The 18,078-nt window shown below is 43.4% G+C and overlaps 3 protein-coding genes across 11 annotated transcripts in view; 1 reads left to right on the top strand and 2 right to left on the bottom strand.

The window, feature by feature from the left end:
* CCDC173 (coiled-coil domain containing 173) overlaps nucleotides 1-5,386 on the bottom strand; it is a 127,316-nt gene extending 121,930 nt beyond the window's left edge. Inside the window, exons 1-2 of one of the 2 annotated variants that reach the window (XM_033945275.1) lie at nucleotides 5,203-5,386; nucleotides 305-525 (exon numbers count right to left, since the gene is read on the bottom strand). In XM_033945275.1, the coding sequence (XP_033801166.1) occupies nucleotides 305-525; nucleotides 5,203-5,269 (288 nt within the window). In that variant the 5' untranslated portion in view covers nucleotides 5,270-5,386. The remainder of the gene's footprint in view (nucleotides 1-304; nucleotides 526-5,202) is intronic. The other variant, XM_033945274.1, reaches the window with a different exon arrangement.
* A 5-nt stretch (nucleotides 5,387-5,391) lies between these two features.
* On the top strand, nucleotides 5,392-8,368 carry PHOSPHO2 (phosphatase, orphan 2). 8 transcript variants are annotated; one of them, XM_033945280.1, is made up of 3 exons: nucleotides 5,392-5,510; nucleotides 6,007-6,115; nucleotides 7,497-8,368. In XM_033945280.1, exon 3 carries the CDS (start codon nucleotides 7,518-7,520, stop codon nucleotides 8,253-8,255), a length of 738 nt encoding a protein of 245 aa, XP_033801171.1. In that variant the 5' UTR covers nucleotides 5,392-5,510; nucleotides 6,007-6,115; nucleotides 7,497-7,517; the 3' UTR covers nucleotides 8,256-8,368. The 8 variants fall into 8 exon arrangements, with proteins under 8 accessions (XP_033801171.1, XP_033801167.1, XP_033801173.1 ...); XM_033945276.1 differs by having other exon boundaries at nucleotides 6,007-6,145; XM_033945282.1 differs by having other exon boundaries at nucleotides 5,429-5,577.
* Nucleotides 8,369-15,828: 7,460 nt separating this feature from the next.
* KLHL23 (kelch like family member 23) overlaps nucleotides 15,829-18,078 on the bottom strand; it is a 38,909-nt gene continuing 36,659 nt past the window's right edge. Inside the window, exon 5 of the mRNA XM_033943912.1 lies at nucleotides 15,829-15,994. Coding sequence (XP_033799803.1) covers nucleotides 15,956-15,994 — 39 coding nt within the window. The 3' untranslated portion in view covers nucleotides 15,829-15,955. The remainder of the gene's footprint in view (nucleotides 15,995-18,078) is intronic.

Below are 18,078 nucleotides of genomic sequence, written 5' to 3'. Positions count from 1 at the left end.
ATAAGACACAAGTATAATGGAATAATGAAGAGCACCACTACCATCAATTCTGTTTGAAAAGGTGGAATCTGAATTCCCATATATAAAGATTGGATTGAGTGTTTATTGGCTGGAGGGCTTTAATGAGAGCAGAGACCTCCAAAAATAAGATCAGAATTCTTCAACTTAATACTAACATGCTTCCCCAATAACTAGTGGCACCTAGATTTCAATAAGCAACAATCATATTTGAAAAAAAAAATTGTATTTATGCATTTTAAATAGAAAGCCTAGCAAATCATCTTGTAAGTAAATTTTTACTTACTGTAATTGTGTTGGTCCAGTTTTTCACAACTTCTTTAGAACGTAAATGTAAATCTTTCTTCTCTTTTACTTCAGCAAGAATACGCTTTAGTTCTTTGTCTGGATTGTTGAGCTTATCTTGAATTCTTTCCCACTCCTGTTTTGGCAGTACAGTAACCTGACGAAGATCTATTCCTTTTGAAATTAGTTCTCCAGTGGGAGCTATTTTGGAAAGCTCTTCTTCTATCACCACAATGAACAAAAAAATAGACTTACAATATACAGTTTTACATTTTTATTAGATATACTAGGTGTAGTGCATCATAGATTTCAAAACTGTTTTTGAGTGCCTTTCAGCAAATTAAAAATACCTTCCTTAGTCATATGACGCAATATTATAAAACTAAAATTCTAGAAGAGGAAATTATTATTTATGCCAAGCATTGCAAATACACCAACATTAGTAAATTTCACTACAAAATCCTGAACACAGGCCACTCAGTATTCAAAGCAATTTAAAAAAGTTAGAAGAGGCTCCTGCCTGCTTAAATTGCACTCAGCAAGCCAACTGCTGATATATAGGGCACTTAACGAAGCAGTTCCATTGAATATTGGCTAAGACTGGCCATTTCAAAAATGGGCAGAAGGGTGTTCCAGAGGCAGATTTGGGGAGCAGCTAGGAGCTATGCAGGTACCAGCAATATTTATCGCTGGCACCCTCATAGCTAAGTGACCAAAGGTAGGACAACTATTTATTTATACAGTTCTGTTTGGTCAATTAGTTATGTGGGAGCTAGCAATGAAAACTGAATATACACAACAATTACTGCAGATAGTGGACATAAAAAGTGCGGAAGATGCTCAGTCTGCCACATAGGCCTAGGTTCTTTAAAAAACGCTTTAAAAAATGACAGGCTTCTATTGCAGCCATTCTGGTAACGAATTAAAAAAAGTGAGTCATTCTCAAAAAACGCTCTTGTAAATGAAGTTGGCGGAGAGTAGCGAAGACTCGCTAAATTTGCATGTGAGAGAGATGTTCAATCTTTCCCGCTGCCAACCAACACCCCTCCTGCAGCTGGAGAGATGCCCACTCTCTCCCCCTGCCAAGCGACACCCTCCCCTCTGCAGCGGGAGAGATGTCGACTCACTTCGACTGCCACATAACACCCTCCCTGCAGAGGAAGAGATACCCTCCTGTGGGAGAGGCCTTATACAACCTGGGCTAATCAGAGCCCCAGGCCCCTCCCTGGTACATCTCAGGATGCACTAACGCTGGTATAGGAACAATAAAGCTACTTTAAATGCCTTTTAACCTTGAGTAGTGCTCAGACTCCAAGATGGATCGTAAGAACTCAATATGGGGACAAGCCCCTGTAGAGATTCCTATGGTATCTATCATTGCACCATTGTACAGTTAAAGGTGATTCAAAGCGCTATTTGAAAAGTACTCATATAATTCACTAGTCCATATAAAGAAACATAATGTCCAACTGTAAAGGAACTTCAAAATTGTGACTTCAAAAATAGACTTAGCTTGAAAAATGCCAACAGCGTGAGTTCAGCTGGGTTCTAACAGCGTGAGTTCAGCTGGGTTCTGACGCGTTTCGCCGCTCTGGCTTCCTCAGAGAACCCGCTAAGTTGCTGGAAAAGTTCAATGCAGTAAGTGTCCTAAACACACAAAAACAAGACAAAGTGCATGTGATTGTAGTGCTGAAAATGCAAGTAAATGATCCATTACAATACCACGCTCACGGCGCTGCCGGCTGGATACCTGATTCAAAAAGTGATTTTTCTGTTTCCTGTGACGTAAGCGCTCAGCTGAGCGCCCGGTATTTATGCTATGGAAGATGTGTCAATCACCTAGTGGAGAAACGCCCACCACTCCACTTCTTTGTTTAAACCAGCAGGAGATACCGTCTGCCAGTGGAATATCCAACTTTGTTCATGTTTCCACAGCCAAGCTTGGGCATTTCCCCCTCTATTACAGTGAGCCATCTCTAGAACAACGAACTGTAAATCCTGTAGCTGGTGTGGTATGGCATGCCAATGTTGAACAAGAGGGGCATTCATGTCTCCCCTTCTGATTTTGCTCAGATGTTCAATAATACGTGTTTTAATGCTTCTGGTGGTGTGTCCGATGTAAAGCAATTTACATGGACAAAGGATCATATAGACAACCCCCTGCATGTCACAATCAGTGTGCTGACGTAGAAAATACTTCTTTGGTAAACTGGGATGTTGAATATGGGTGGTTTCCAATGCATGCACACAAATGGTACAATGCCCGCATTTAAAATGACCTTTAGATTGCATCAATGTACTCTCTGGTTTGCTGACAAAATGAGAAGTAGATATGCAATCCTGAAGGTTTCTACATCTAGAGTATGCAAAAAGAGGAGGTTGTGCGAGACTTTGGTGTACCTGAAGAATGTGCCAGTGGGTGTTGATGATCTTCTTTATGGCAAACGCTTTATATGAGTAAGGAAGCGTGCAAACCATCCGATCATCAGATTGGTTAGGAGAATGCTGTAACAGATAAGAGCGGTGAGCATACAAAGCCCGTTTATAGGCTTTCTTGATAGTACCATGGGGATATCCGTGGTCCTTGAATCGTTGCCACATATCTCCAGACCGGGTTTTGTATTCTTCCTTACTACTACACAAACGCCTGAGTCTTAAAAATTGACCCACGGGTAAATTGTCCCTCAGGTGACGAGGATGATAACTGTCATAGTGAAGTAAAGTGTTCCTGTCTGTTTGTTTGCGATGTATAGAAGTTTCAAAAACTCCCTTATCAAGGGTAATGCTAATGTCCAAAAAAGCTATGTTTGTGTGCGAAACATGGAAACATGAACAAAGTTGGATATTCCACTGGCAGACGGTATCTCCTGCTGGTTTAAACAAAGAAGTGGAGTGGTGGGCGTTTCTCCACTAGGTGATTGATACATCTTCCATAGCATAAATACCGGGCGCTCAGCTGAGCGCTTACGTCACAGGAAACAGAAAAATCACTTTTTGAATCAGGTATCCAGCCGGCAGCGCCGTGAGCGTTGTATTATAATGGATCATTTACTTGCATTTTCAGCACTACAATCACATGCACTTTGTCTTGTTTTTGTGTGTTTAGGACACTTACTGCATTGAACTTTTCCAGCAACTTAGCGGGTTCTCTGAGGAAGCCAGGGCGGCGAAACGCGTCAGAACCCAGCTGAACTCACGCTGTTAGAACCCAGCTGAACTCACGCTGTTGGCATTTTTCAAGCTAAGTCTATTTTTGAAGTCACAATTTTGAAGTTCCTTTACAGTTGGACATTATGTTTCTTTATATGGACTAGTGAATTATATGAGTACTTTTCAAATAGCGCTTTGAATCACCTTTAACTGTACAATGGTGCAATGATAGATACCATAGGAATCTCTACAGGGGCTTGTCCCCATATTGAGTTCTTACGATCCATCTTGGAGTCTGAGCACTACTCAAGGTTAAAAGGCATTTAAAGTAGCTTTATTGTTCCTATACCAGCGTTAGTACATTATTGACCTTTAGGAACTTTTTTCTTTTGAATTTATCCCAGTCGTTTACATTGACATCTCAGGATGCACCATGAGGGGAAGACCCATTTTGGAAGATGCAGGTCAGCTGGCCGGGGGGTGTTGTGATGCAGCGGAAGAGAATGGGCATCTCTCCCGCTGCTGGGGGGGTGTTGCTTGGCAGCGGGAGAGATGCCCATTCTCTTCCGCTGCATCACAACACCCCCCAGCCAGCTGACCTGCATCTTCCAAAATGGGTCTTCCCCTCATGGTGCATCCTGAGATGTACCAGGGAGGGGCCTGGGGCTCTGATTAGCCCAGGTTGTATAAGGCCCCTCCCACAGGAGAGGCCTTAGGCGTCCAGGCCAATCAGAGCCTTAGGCCCCTCCCCAGTGCATCCCAGGATGCAACAGGGAGGGGAAGGCCCATTTTGGAAAAGGTGGGCCAGCTGACCGGAGAGAGTAGGCATCTCTCAGGTCAGCCATCTATTTAAAGTACGGGGGAGAGGGGACAGAGGCAGGGGACTGTTGTGATGCACCGCAAGAGAATGGGCATCTCTCCCGCTGCTGGGGGGCTCGCTTGTCAGCAAAGGAGAGTGGGTAGCTCTCCGCTGCAGGGGAGGGGGTTGCTTGGCAGCGGGAGAGAGTGGGCAGTTCTCCCACTGCTGTGGGGTGCTTCTCAAAATGGCTTTTCTAGCAGTCTCTGACACTGCTATGCCGGGGTTTTAAACAGTGCTGTCACTGTACTGGTACCCCTGGACCAGTCACTGATTTTTGTCACCCAAAGCCAATGCCGCTTTTGGAGAATGGCTCGGTGATTTTAAAAATTCCACCCGACTGCTCATTTTAATGTTGAAGAGTCCATTTGCATGTCAGTGTCGGAGACTGCTAGAAACCTCGCTAAAAACAGATAAGCAGTTTTGATAATCTGCCACTAAAATGCATGCAGGCCAAACCATGAGAATCTGGGCCTAAATCACTGTACGAAGAATAATTCAGTTCATTAAAGCCAACTTTTCAAAATGATTGGGAGTGCTAAATAGAAAACAAATTACCCCTTCCATGACCACAATGAAGCAGGTTTCTCAATACTGAGGCTGCTTAGCATCCACAGCGCTGATACTTATGCTTCGTGGTCACAAAAGTGAGAGCTACAAACTTGCAGCAAAACATTCCACCCGCACCACTTTACTACAGGCAGTTCCCGTTCTAGTTTCCACTTACACAACCCGATCTACTCTGGAAGAATTTATCCGTGCTTGCTTATTCTGTAGCTCTAACCTGAAGGGGGCAACATTACTAAACTTTCGTTTCCATTAGTACAGCGGACTCCTCCGGATATTAGTGTCCAGGACTGATGTGCTGGTCTGGAAAAAGCAGAATTTCGTACCTGTATTTTCCCTTTGCCAGCCTTTCCGTCTCCCATACTGCACTACCGAGGTTGAAGTCGTAGACATGTCAAAGAGTGACTAGAAGGAAAACAGCTTCTTCCTCGCAAATTCCGTGCTCCAAACCAGGCAACTTTCCAGCTACCTTTGTTTCTTTACCAGGCTCTCGTTGCCTAGCAGCGGTACCGGAAGTGAGGTATTTGGGGTATGGATGTAACCGGAGAACGAGAAGTGGGTGGTCCCGAGGATCATGTGATCAAGGGTTGGTCGGTAGACATGGTGTTGCCGATGGTTTATTATGAGGAAAGGGGTAATTTGAGTGTGGGATTTCGTTATTGTTTAGAATAGAAGATTTGGGATTCAGACTCTGGAAGGTGGTAGGTTCCAAAGCTGTAAAGGCGTTTAAGGGACTGGCGAGGAAAACGGGAAGAGAAAAAGCTGTGACAAGCGGCCTATAGCATAGGATTCAGCCTGGTGTGATATGCTGGGCCAGGTCTTATGATATTTAATATTCTGTGTAATTGAGTGCGTTGGTAAATGGAATATCGTTTAGCCCAGAAGCCTCTGCCGGGTCACCAAGCCTTCTTATCATTTGTTGATAGAGCATTGTGTCGGTGTAAGGGTGACTAGTTCTTAATGGGGCCCAAAGCAAGAAAGTGTATATGGGTACCTCTTTTTAGCCTAACACTTAATCACCTTCCCTTTCTCCACTTCTGTTAATCGACAGTCGCTCTACTGCTACTTATCTTTATATCGATGCACATTTAAAAAAACGGGGATTCATATTTTATCTGTTTCCCTTTCAGATATCCAACCGGCCATTCCCTTCTTGTTCCTGCACACCGACAATAGTTCTGGCATATGTTCTTGAAAGTGCCCGGCCAGCAGCTGAAATCCAGTGGCAGTGGAGCTTAAGTAAATATATGCATGGAGTCCCCCCTCAAAGTGAGCCAGTTTTCCACTTTATTTACAGACCATGAAGCAGGTTCCAGAAGTTTCCCTAAACCAGCAGTGCTTCTTCTCTTTTCAGCCCCTCACTCACCCTCCTTTGTGATCCACCCCTTCCTTTATTCACTTAGGAGTTTGGAGGATACCAGCAAGCATAGCTAATATTAGAAGCTGGCAAACAGGGCAGTTGACCTGGTCCTCTGCACCTGCCTTCACTGAAGAAGGCATTGTCTACAGGTGATCTAAAGAGTTCCCCCCCCTGGTAGCAGCACAGCGCTTCGGACATCATTGTCCTGCCTAAGGTACAAGTAACACTTGGGCCCCAGACAGTAGATGAGGACATGGCCAAATGTGTTGCTTTGGTCATTCATGCCTCAAACCATCTGGGATGACCATTGATGTTTCTAGGGAAGGAATTGTGCTGGTAGCTATGATTGTGATGAGAGTGGAGGGAAGCTGGGAGAATGAGGATGGAAAGCAATTGGAGGAATGTGGGAGTGAAGATGGTACAGGGGGAAGGAGTAGTGGAGTTTTAGGAGGTGTCTAGAGAGTAGAGAGTGAGTGAGGGGATTGTCTGGGGATGGAGAGAAAGTAACTGAAAATGTCTGATGGGGGATTTTGGGAAGAAATCAGCTAAGGGAAAATTAATTGGAGAAAATTGAGTGGGGGAAGTGAGAATTATGTTGGAGAAAATGTGGAGGAGGGGAGTGAGTGAAATGGAGGGTATTAGGGAGAGTTGAATGTGGAAAAGGAGGAATGACAAGATTGAAGTGGATGCAGAGAGTGCATGAGAAAGGGATCAGTATCGGAAAGTGTATGAGCACATTCTCTTTCCTTTCCACTTATGATCTTGGATCCTTGCTAGTTCATGAGTCTCCCCCTCCTTGTGGTACTTCCTCCCTCTGCTGTATGCCTTAATCTCTTATCTTGGTCCTTTCTTCCTCTAGATCCTTTCTCCTTGTCCTGCAGAGATTCTCTATCTTTCTGTTTTCCCAGTACTGATTATGACCTGCTCTATCCATGCACCCCCTCCCACCTTATTTAAAAAAAAATAAAAAAAAATCAAATTAACTAGATGCACAAATGTAAAAAATGTATATAAAGTAACATACAAATTGTGGCTGCAGGATCTATCTTAAAAATCTAACACATGCAACTGGGGATGTGTACATGAGTGCTTAATGTTGAATCCATAGTTATTCAGTTTAATCACTCTGTATCTCATTCATTTAAAAATATTTACCTAACTTAATAATCTCTGAAAGATCTGCTGTATTATCACCACTACATTTTGTTAACTTGCTCTTTTTTAATGGTTAATTTTTTTAATGTTTTTCCTTTTTCTCAGTTAAATAAGTGGTAAGTGAGCATGAAGTTCCTATTGGTTTTTGACTTTGACCATACCATCATAGATGACAACAGTGATACCTGGATTGTGAATTGTGCTCCAGGAAGAAAGCTACCTGATGTATTGCGAAGCTCATATGAAAGAGGAAAATGGACTGAATATATGAGCAGAGTATTTCATTACTTGGGAGACCAAGGAGTAAGAGCAGATGAAATGAAGAAAATGATGACAGCTATACCTTTCACTGCAGGAATGCATGAACTTCTGAACTTCATTGCCCAGAGAAAACACATGTTTGATTGTATAGTAATTTCTGATTCCAATGTAATATTTATTGATTGGATTTTGAAAGGTTCTAGTTTGCTTGGCGTATTTGATGCAATATTTACAAATCCTGCAAATTTTGATGATTTCGGCTATCTAGTTGTGCAGAATTTCCATGCTCATCTATGTTCAGAATGCCCTTCAAACCTTTGCAAAAGAAAAATATTAGAAGAATTTGTAGATGTGCAGTTACAACATGGAGTACAGTATACAAAAATTGTCTATATTGGTGATGGCGGGAATGATCTTTGTCCAGTGAAATTCCTGAAGAAAAATGATGTGGCTATGCCCAGAGAAGGATATGAATTGCACAGATGGATTATGCAGATGTCACCAGAGCATGCATCTATACGATCTTACATTATAGTTTGGTCAACAGGTTTTGAAATACTCTCTTATCTGAAATTGCTTTTAGAGGATTCATTTGAAAACTGAAGAGTGAGAATAAACCAAGAAAGATGGTACATCTGTTGGCCTTCCAGAAAGCATTCTTGAGGAGGTGTGTTTTTGTAAAAATGTTTGATAAAGAGAACTTTATTTATATATTCTTTCCCAGATTGGGAGTGTGAATCTTTTTGAGTGGCTTTCATATCCTTTAACCTGAACATTGTCAAAGCAGCAGTGTCTCGTACCTGGAAAGATTTCAAATATGCCATGAGGAGTAAACCACAAATCTACTGGGCACACTGGTGTCTACAGCAGTGGTTCCCAACCCTATCATGGAGGACCACCATCCACTCAGGTTTTCAGGATAGCCCTAATGAATATGCATGGGGCAGATTTGCATGGCTGTCACCTCCATTATATGCAAATCCCTCTCATGCATATTCAAAAGGGTTATCCTGAAAACCCAACTGGCTGGTGGTCCTCCGGGTAAGGGTTGGGAACTACTGGTCTAGAGGACAAGAATAGCTGTTTTAGTTTTGTAATGGTATTATCCATCAGTTGCATTTGCAGCAAACCAAAATGTTAGTGATAATATTACAAAATATAACTCTAACTCCCCCTCCCCCCATTTTATGAAGCTGAATCAGCACAAACTAAATGCCGAGCTGCCCATTCTATTCCTATGGGAAGCTCAGCATTAGGGCTCCTTTTACTAAGCCATGCTAAACAGCCGGACACGCCGCTACCGCCTCTTGAGCAGGCGGTAGTTTTTGGCCAGCGCGGGGTTAGGGTGTGATGAAAAGTCTCGCGCATTAACCACGCTAGTGCGGCTTAGTAAAAGGAGCCCTTAGTTTGCACTGCTCGGCAGTACAGCTTGAAAGAAAAAGGGGTGGGGATAAGTTTTTATAGACCAGATTTTTGTATATAAACTAAGACGTGTTTGGAAAAGATTAAAGCAAACTTTGAATACTGGCTTAGACTTGAGTCTGCCTCTTCCCAGTTGGTATTTAGGATCTTCTTTGCTTTCCCTTGTTATTTTACTACCTGTTCATGTTCATCCCTCTCGAAGAGCGTAGAGAAAGGGAGGACATGATAGAAACATTCAAATACATCATGGGCTGCATTGAAGTGGAAGAAATCTTTTTTTCTAAAGGGTCCCACGGCGACAAGAGGGCATCCGCTAAAACTTAAGGGGGGAATATTTCATGGTGACACCAGGAAATACTTCTTCACTGAAAGGGTGATTGATCAATGGAATGGTCTTCCATGCCAGGTGGTCGAGGCCAGTAGCGTGCTCGACTTCAAGAGACGATGGGACAAACAGGTGGGGTTGCTTCAGTTATGCTTAAAAAGATGGATTCTTGAGGGAAGGTTCTTGAGTGGGCAGACTTGGTGGACCGCCGGTCCTTTTCTGCCATCATACTCTATGTTTCTATCCCATTGCAGTTTTGGGTTGTCAGTAATTATATAGCCTTAAAACATGTCCAGCTAGTATGACCCTTTGCTCAGCTATAATATCTTAGAGCCGGTAATGGCTGTGTTAGATGACCTCAATAATTCTTCACAGTGTATATCTTTGTTAGTGTTTATCCATGTTTCTCAAGCTTAGATCACATGTGGGAAGATAATAGCTTTGTAGAGCTTAATTTTCATAATAGTGCTGATTGGTGTTGCCCTATTTTACATATTTATAGGAATATCGAATGCTGCCTTCCAAGCTTATAATTGATCAAGACATATTGAAGTTATCTGTATTAAAAGGTAGTATAAAAAGTGTATTAATATAAACTGTATTAAAACATGCTTAATAAGTAAGACTGTGTGAATCTTTTCATAAAGGCGGTTAATATATTACAATAAGTAAACATCTGATGACTGATGTGATAAAATACCACTATGAATCTCTATCAAAGTAAATCTTGCACAATATACTGTTCAGAAGAGAGCATGTCTTTCTTTTTTTTTCAAAATTTATTTATTAGATTTTTCAGTAATACCACATACAAAATCAGCTTTTGCTATCACAAAATATACAGCAATATAAACACTACATTACTCCTCCCTACTACCCTCAGTATCCCCCCTATCCAGTCTGGGTCCAAACACAAAGTCACAAGTCCCTCCAAGCTATAAAACTGTCCCATACTTTATGATAAGGGGTGAGAGCTTGATGACAAGTCGCTGTTGATTTGCACATCGGCTAGATGCCCAAGCAACTACTGGCAGCTGTGCCAAGCGTCAATGTCATGCTAATGCCACTCGTACCATAGTGAAAATAAAGATAGCTAATCTATTTTTCTGGATAACATACCCATGGACCGGGGCGTTTAGTAAGCAACATTCCATCAACATAGGACAATGTTTCTGCATTATACCCACCAAATGCCAAAAACCCTTCACTAAAGGACAATCCCACCAAATGTGCCTAAAAGTATCCAAATGGTCACACGCCCTCCAACAAAGATCATCCATCCCCTATGCTGTGGGGTTATGTACCAATAATAATACATTTTATAATCATTTTCAATAAGGAATGAGAGAGAAGATGAAGAACATAAAATAAGACTTTATATAAAGAAAACTGTTCAGAACCTCCTATCTCCTTTCCCAATTCTAAAGTCCCATTGTTCCCTATAAGGATCTCTTGGAGCCTCCCACAGAAGCAAAGCAGAATATAACAGAGATATTCCCCTGGTCCCAATCCCCCTTTCAAAGCTAACTCCAACTTTGTTTCCTCTAAAATAAGATCCCAGAAAGTATGTCTAAGAAGAAACAATCGCAATTGAGTGTAGGAAAAGGCATCTACAGATAATAATCCATATTCTTCTTGTAACTTCTCAAAGCAAAACATTTTCCTGGTTCTACGCAAACCCACATTTACCCAACTATAACATATCGACTCATCTCCCCCAGGACCAAATCCATGAAGTAAACTAATGGAAGTTTGCATTAAAAAAAACTCATTCTGGGGACATTTTCCTAAATAAAGCATACCAATTGGAAAGAATCACTTTCAAAAAAGGGTTTTGCACCAAAAGCCTAGCCTGCAATACCCTTATGGGAGCCCAAGGGAGCCTCCATGATGAAATATCCAGCAAAGAAAGCCTGTTCTATATGCAGCCAGGGTTTATCAGCCTAAGATGTCCATGTCGTGATTTCCTGCAAAAGGGATGCTTGATAATATAGATAAAGTGAGGACCTCCCATGCCCCCAACACACTTTGCTTGATATAACCTCGCCTGTCACATCCTGAGGGGTTTATGCCGCCAAATATAAGCAAACGCCTTTCGTGTAAGAGTGCTAAAAAATACTTTGGGGATTGGAATAGGAAATGCCATAAAATAGTACAACAATTTGGGAAACAATATCATTTTTATGGCCGCAATTCAACCCAGCCAACCAACCGTTAATCTTTCTCATCTATCTACTTCCAGCATTAACTGACGTTGCAAAGCCAGAAAATTAACCTTATAAAGATCAGCAACATTATCTGTTAACTGAATTCCTAAATATCGATGGATTTGTACATCCAACTAAATGGAAATTGTGCTCATAAATCAGCGGCCAGGGAAAGAGACAATGAGAGATTCAAATTTCAGACAGCCATATTTACTTGGAAGCCAGACGCCTGACCAAATTGTTCCAAGGTTTGTGTCAAATGAGGTAAGGAGTTATCAGGCTCACTAATAAACAAAAGAACATCGTCCGCGTAAAATAAAATTTTATAGCAATGCTCCTTCACCTGAAGTCCTGCAATCCCTTCATGATGTCTAATCAAACTCGCCAGTGGTTCCATGTATAGTGCAAACAATAGCAGGGAAGGGGCACAACCCTGCCTCATAACCTCTCTGTAATTATCAAATGCTTTTTCAGCATCTAAAGAAAGCACCAAGGAAGGAATTTTCTGAACCCGTGCATGCCAAATAAAATGCACTGCTGATTTTACATTATCAAAGGTTTGGTGTTGACAAATAAAGCCAGCTTAATTCGCATGGACTAATTCAGGCAGCACTCTCTGCAATCTCAATGCCAGTATTTTAGTATAAATTTTATAGTCTCTATTTAGAAGTGAAATTGCTTGATACAAATCGCATGCTGCCCCATTTTTGCCAGGTTTAAACAGTAACATCACTGCCGCCATCTGCCATGTCTCCTGCAACACTATCCTCTTCACTTACCGCATTATAAATCTTCATAAGTAGTGACCCAACAATCCTTTAAAGCTTTTATAAAATTTATTAGTAAAGCCATCCAACCCAGGAGACATGGCAGAGGGGAGGGAGTCGATGGCATCTTCCACCTTCTCTAGAGAAATTGGACAAGAAAGCTGATGATAATCCCCCTCCAAGATTGAATGTAGGAATTTGAGCCAAATATTCTACTATCTCCTCTATCGACATAGCATCGTCTTGATGATAAATATTATTATAATGCTTCCTAAATAGAGTCCCGATTTGCCTGCCGAGGTGACAGAATGCCCCTCAGCCACAGTAATACTAGGAATAAAATTACGAAGTACTTGCCTTTTCAATTTAGTAGCCAACACTATATTCAAAATATTCCTGTTTCATTCTTTGCAATGCCACTGCTGTTAATTCCAACTTAAAAAGCTACACTCATATAATCTATCCTGCTACACCCACCCCAAAGCACCCTTCCATGCCTTTCCCTCTAAATCCCGTATCTCCACCCTTATTTTCTCCTTTACGTTTCTCACGATTCATACATAGAGAATCATACGGTCAGAGAGAGCAATAATTTTTCCTCGCACAACTGCTTTAAGCACTTAACAATACAGGCTTAATACCCTCCACCTCTGACATCCCTTCTTCCCACTCCATCTCTTCCCAACCCCACTCACATGTTCTCTTCCCATGTTCCATTTCTCCCTCTCCTCCACACCATGTGCATTTCTCCCTCTCTCATCACTCATCCTGCAACAATTTTCCTTCCCTCCCCCCAACCCCATTCACAGCTAATATGCACTCTCCCCATGCACCATCTCATCCTCCTTTCCAGTGTGCAGCACTTTTTCTTTCCCTCCCCTTCTCCTTCAAGTCCATCAGTACTTTTCCCTTCCCCTCCCCTTCTGCCAGGTCCAGCAGCACCTCTTCTCTCTTCCCTTTCCCTCCTCCTTGTCCAGCAGCACCCCTTTTCCCGTCCTCCGGTCCTTCCCCATGTCCAGCAGTGACTCTTCTCCCTGTCCAGCAGTACCTCTTCTCTCCCTAGCAACAGCTCACTGCATGCTTTTAACTTCTCCACACAGCTGCCGCTAGCATTCGTTTAGCCGCGGTTCTATCAGGCAACCTCGGGCCCTTTGCTAGGCCGGCCTGTTTCCAATGATGCACTTCCTCTTTCATCAGAGGCGGTCCAGCCTAGCAAAATCCCTGAAGCTGCCTGATGGAATTGTGGCTAAACTAGCACTAGCAGCAGCTATGTGGGGGAAATTAAAAGCAAGCAATGAGCTGCTGCTAGGGAGAGGAGAGGTACTGCTACCTGCAGCTGAGTAGGGAAATTAAAAGCACACAGTGAGCTGCTATTGCTGGTCTGGGGTGGGAGGAAGGCCGGGGAGAGAAAATGCAGAAGGCAGGAGATATGTGACAGCAGAAGGAAATTGGGAGACATACAGCGCCAATGGCGTGTATATGTGATAGCAGAAGGAAGTTGATAGACATACAGCGCCAGTGCTGCATACCCCCTGCAATGGTGTCCGTACCCCTGTTGAGAACCTCTACACTAGATGACCGAGGGGTAAAAGGGGCATTCAGGGAACACAGGCATAGCGGAGAGATTAATTGAATTCTTTGCTTTGATTTTCACTGAAGATGTGAGGGAGATACAGGTGCCAAAAATGGTATTCAGTGCTGATGAGTCAGAAAATGAAACAAATCTCTAACACTGAAAGATTGTCATCACTGGGGCAGTGGGCTGAGTGGTAGCACCCCTGGTGGCCAGCAAAACAAAAGGACACAGGTGCACTGCTCAAGATGGATGCATGTACTAGTGCTGCCTGATTCAGGAAAAAAAATTTTGATTCGATTCAGCCTATTGAATCAATTTTTCGATTCGATTTTCCTGCCCAATTGGGTGTTTTTTTCAAATAGTCTGGTGGGTTTATTTTATAGCCTCTTCACCCCCTTTGCCTTCTCCTAACCACATTGGCACTGTGGTGTAAACAAAATAAACAAACAAAAGATACTTTTCCTCTCTGTTAAATCCTAACTCACATTTACGGTCTAACACCAGCTCTGACAGGATACACATTTCAAATCTGACATATTGTAATCACAAAACAGAAAATAAAATTATTTTTTCTACCTTTTGTGGTCATTATTCAAATCTTGTTGGTCCCAGGCTCTGGTTGTCTTCTGATAATTTGCTTGCCAGGGTCTCCTTTCTTCTTTCTCCGTGCTAACTATCCATCTTCCATCTCTGTCCTCCCCTTCCCTTCCCCGGAGGTCTGGCATCTTTCCTTTTTTTCATCTCCATCCACAGATCCACCTTTTCTCAACTACCCTTTCATCCAGCAGCTCTCCCTCCTTCCCCACCACCCTAGGGTCCATCATCTCTCCCTTTCTTTTCCCAACTACCCTACTATCCAGTATCTCTATTCCCCCCTCCACACCATCCCTTGTGTCCAACTTCTCTCTCTTTCTGTTCCTTCCCTCCCTAAATTCCATTGTCTACCACTTCTCTCCCTCTCCTCTGTTTTTAGACCCATTATTTCTTCCCCCCAAAGTCCGGCATATGCACATCTCTTTGAACCCCCCATTCCCTCTCTGCCTCTGTGTACTTCTACACCAGGGCCCCCTCTCCTGAAGGCCTGGCCCCCTCTTCTGACAGCCTGCATCCCATCCCTGAAGACCTGCCTGTCCCTCCTAAAGGCCTGCATCCCCCACCCAAAGGACTGCACACACACACCCCTCCAAAAGACCTGTGTGTTCCCCCTGACCTCCTGTGCATCCATTTACCTCATTTCATTAGTGGAGCAGCCTGCAGAGAGGATTGCCTGTGCTAGTGATCTTTGCAAGCTGCCATTGGCCTTCAGAGCTGTTTCCTCTGACATCGGAGGAGGGGCAGGACCGCGGCAGGGAAAGACAGCTCCGAAGGCCTATGGCAGCTTGCAAAGATCACTAGCATAGGCAATCCTCTCTGCAGGCTACTCCGCTAATGAAATTAGGTAAATGGATGCACGGGAGGCCAGGGGGGAAGCCAGACACCAGCACTTCCCGACCTCCACCCTTGCCATCTAAAGCAGGAGCGGCAGCAGCTGGCCAGCAAGAGGCAACGCTTCCGCTTCTGCATTAGGGGGGGAGGGGGGAGGGTCTTTCACCAAATCAGGAGGCCGATTTTTTTGTTGTTTTAAATCGATCTGAATCGATTCACCCATAGTGAATCGGACAGCATTAGCAAGCACTACAGGTAATGCACAGTTCTTTTACCCAGTCAAAAACAAAATACTGCTTTAAATATCCTTCAGTCTTAATAAGCAGAGTTTATTCCAGCATAAACCAAACAAGGAAAATGAAACTTTGGAAAAAGGTAAAACATATCAGTTTCAGTAGATCATCAGAATCAAGAATAGTACTAACAGAAAAATATCATAAGCAAAAACAGTCCACTGAATTTAGGTCTGGGCCTTTTCAAACACAAATATCAAACTTTGCACTGTCTCTCTCCTAGTCCAAGAAAGCAGTATTTTCCAATATACAGTACAGTTCAAAAGCTTGGCCCTGTTGAAATGCACTTCACCCCAAAAGGACAACTCTCAGCTTCCTGAAACTCTTCTGAAAATCAAAAAAGAATAAAACAGTTTTATCAAATCAGAAATGCAAACAGTTCAGTCTTTTTCCTAGAGCACAAAAAGGTGCCCTTCCCCTACAAAGGGTAATCAGTGCTAAGGCTTTTATATTGCTCCTTCCTGGTACAGGCCTCTCTGTTTCAAAACACAGCAAAGGTAATGTGACCATTTATTTTTTTCGTTAACACAGGACATCTATTAATATTCAATCCCGCCCAATCCTGCCCTAGCCCCAGCCCCGCCCCCAATTTCTTCCATTAATTTTCATGTACACACAATATCTTATTAATTCATAATGGTAAACATAAAATATTTAAAAAAAACACAAAGCACACTGTATGCAGAGAAAATGTTAATTATCATTTACGAGTTTCAGGGTTTTTTCAAAGATGTCAAGGCAGATTACTTTAAAATATGCAATGTCACATCAGTAACTATAGAAAAATACACAAATATAGTGCAAAATATAGACAGCAGATATAAATTCTCAAAACAGACACTTTTGATCACTAAATTGATAATAAAATCATTTTTCCTACCTTTGTTGTCTAGTGATTTCATGAGTCTCCGGTTGCACTTCTTCTGACTGTGCATCCAATCTTTCTTTTGCATCCAACATTTCTTTCACAATCCAGCCCCATCCCCTTTGGGTCCAGGTCTCTCTCTCTCTTTTCCCTCTGTTACCCTCCCCAGATCCAGTGTCGGTTCTCCTTTCTACCTTTGTTCCAGGTCTCCATCTCTCTCCCCCTGTCTGAACTTCCCATAGTCCTGCATCTGCCTCCTGTCTTTCCCCTTTCGTCCAAGCCTTTTTCTCTGTAGTCTTTCTAACGTGCTTACAACCCCCCCCCCCCTTCTCTGCCTCTTTCTCTCCTTCTTTCCTTCCTCCCAGCAGATTTTAGCATATCTCTCTCCTCCTTTTTTTCCCTCATATCTAGTATGTGTCTCCTTCCTCTTTTCCTCCTTCCAGGTCTGGTATCTGTCTCCTCTCCTTCCCCCTGCTCTGGCATATCTCTCTCCGCTCAATTCCTCCTGTTCTTCCCTGGTCTTCCTTCTCAATTTATTTTCTGCCTCTGTGTAAATTCTTTTTTTACTATACAGTCCTCAATTTCTATCTTTCACTATGTCTACCTATAGCTTGTCACCTCTATCCCTCACCCCTTCCAGTAACTAACTCTATCCTTTTCCCTCAATCCTGCATGTGCCCTTTTTTCTTTCTCTTCCCCACTTCCTTCCAGTGTCTGCTCCCCCTGTCCCTCACACTTCCATTCAGCGGCTGTCCCTCCTTTCCCCCCACACTTCCATTCAGTGTCTGTTTCCCTCTCTCTACCCCTTCCATCTACTGTTCACCCTCTGTCTTGCCCCTTCCATTCACTGCCCTCTCTGCTCTTTCCATCCAGTGTCCACCCTCTCTCTCTCTTCCATATGGCATATTCCCTCTTTCTATGCTCCTTCCATAAACTATCTAGCCCAGCGATGGCGAACCTATGGCACGCGTGCCAACTGTGGCACGCGAAGGCCTTGCAGCTGGCACGCACAGGGCCACCATCAGGGCAGTACTACCAGGGGGTGCACAGGAGAGAGAGCTGAACAGGGACGATGGGGGACCCGTGGGGTTAAATATAACTCGAGCCGCGAGGCTCGTCTTCTACTCCGACTGCCCTGCCGCTCACACAGCCGATCAGAAATCTTCCCCGACGTCAGCGCTGATGTCGGAGGGAGGGCTTAAGCAAAGCCCGCCCTCCGACGTCAGCGCTGACGTCGGGGAAGATTTCCGATCGGCTATGTGTGCGCGGCGGGACAGGCAGGAAATAGAAGACAAGCCTACGCGGCTCGAGCTACATTTTGCTGAGAAAGTTGCTAAGATGGGCTGGGAGACAAACGGAGAACACAAAAGGGGGAGGGAGTGCGTTTTGGACACAAGGCATGAACTTGGGAGAAAGGAAGGGAGGGAAAGAGATGCTGAGGTGGGGGAGGGAATGGGTTTTTGGAAACAGAAAGCATGAACTTGGGAGAGAGGAAAGGAGGGAAAGAGATGCTGAGGTGGGGGATGGAATGGGTTTTTGGACACAG

Source organism: Geotrypetes seraphini, chromosome 5, assembly GCF_902459505.1.
Source record: "Geotrypetes seraphini chromosome 5, aGeoSer1.1, whole genome shotgun sequence".
NCBI lineage: Eukaryota > Metazoa > Chordata > Amphibia > Gymnophiona > Dermophiidae > Geotrypetes > Geotrypetes seraphini.
Note: the sequence above shows the minus strand (reverse complement) of the source record. Positions and strands in the feature narration are given on the sequence as shown.

Bases quoted from the DNA above. Each gene is read 5' to 3' on its own strand.
- PHOSPHO2 (XM_033945280.1), top strand. From the start codon at position 7,518: ATGAAGTTCCTATTGGTTTTTGACTTTGACCATACCATCATAGATGAC.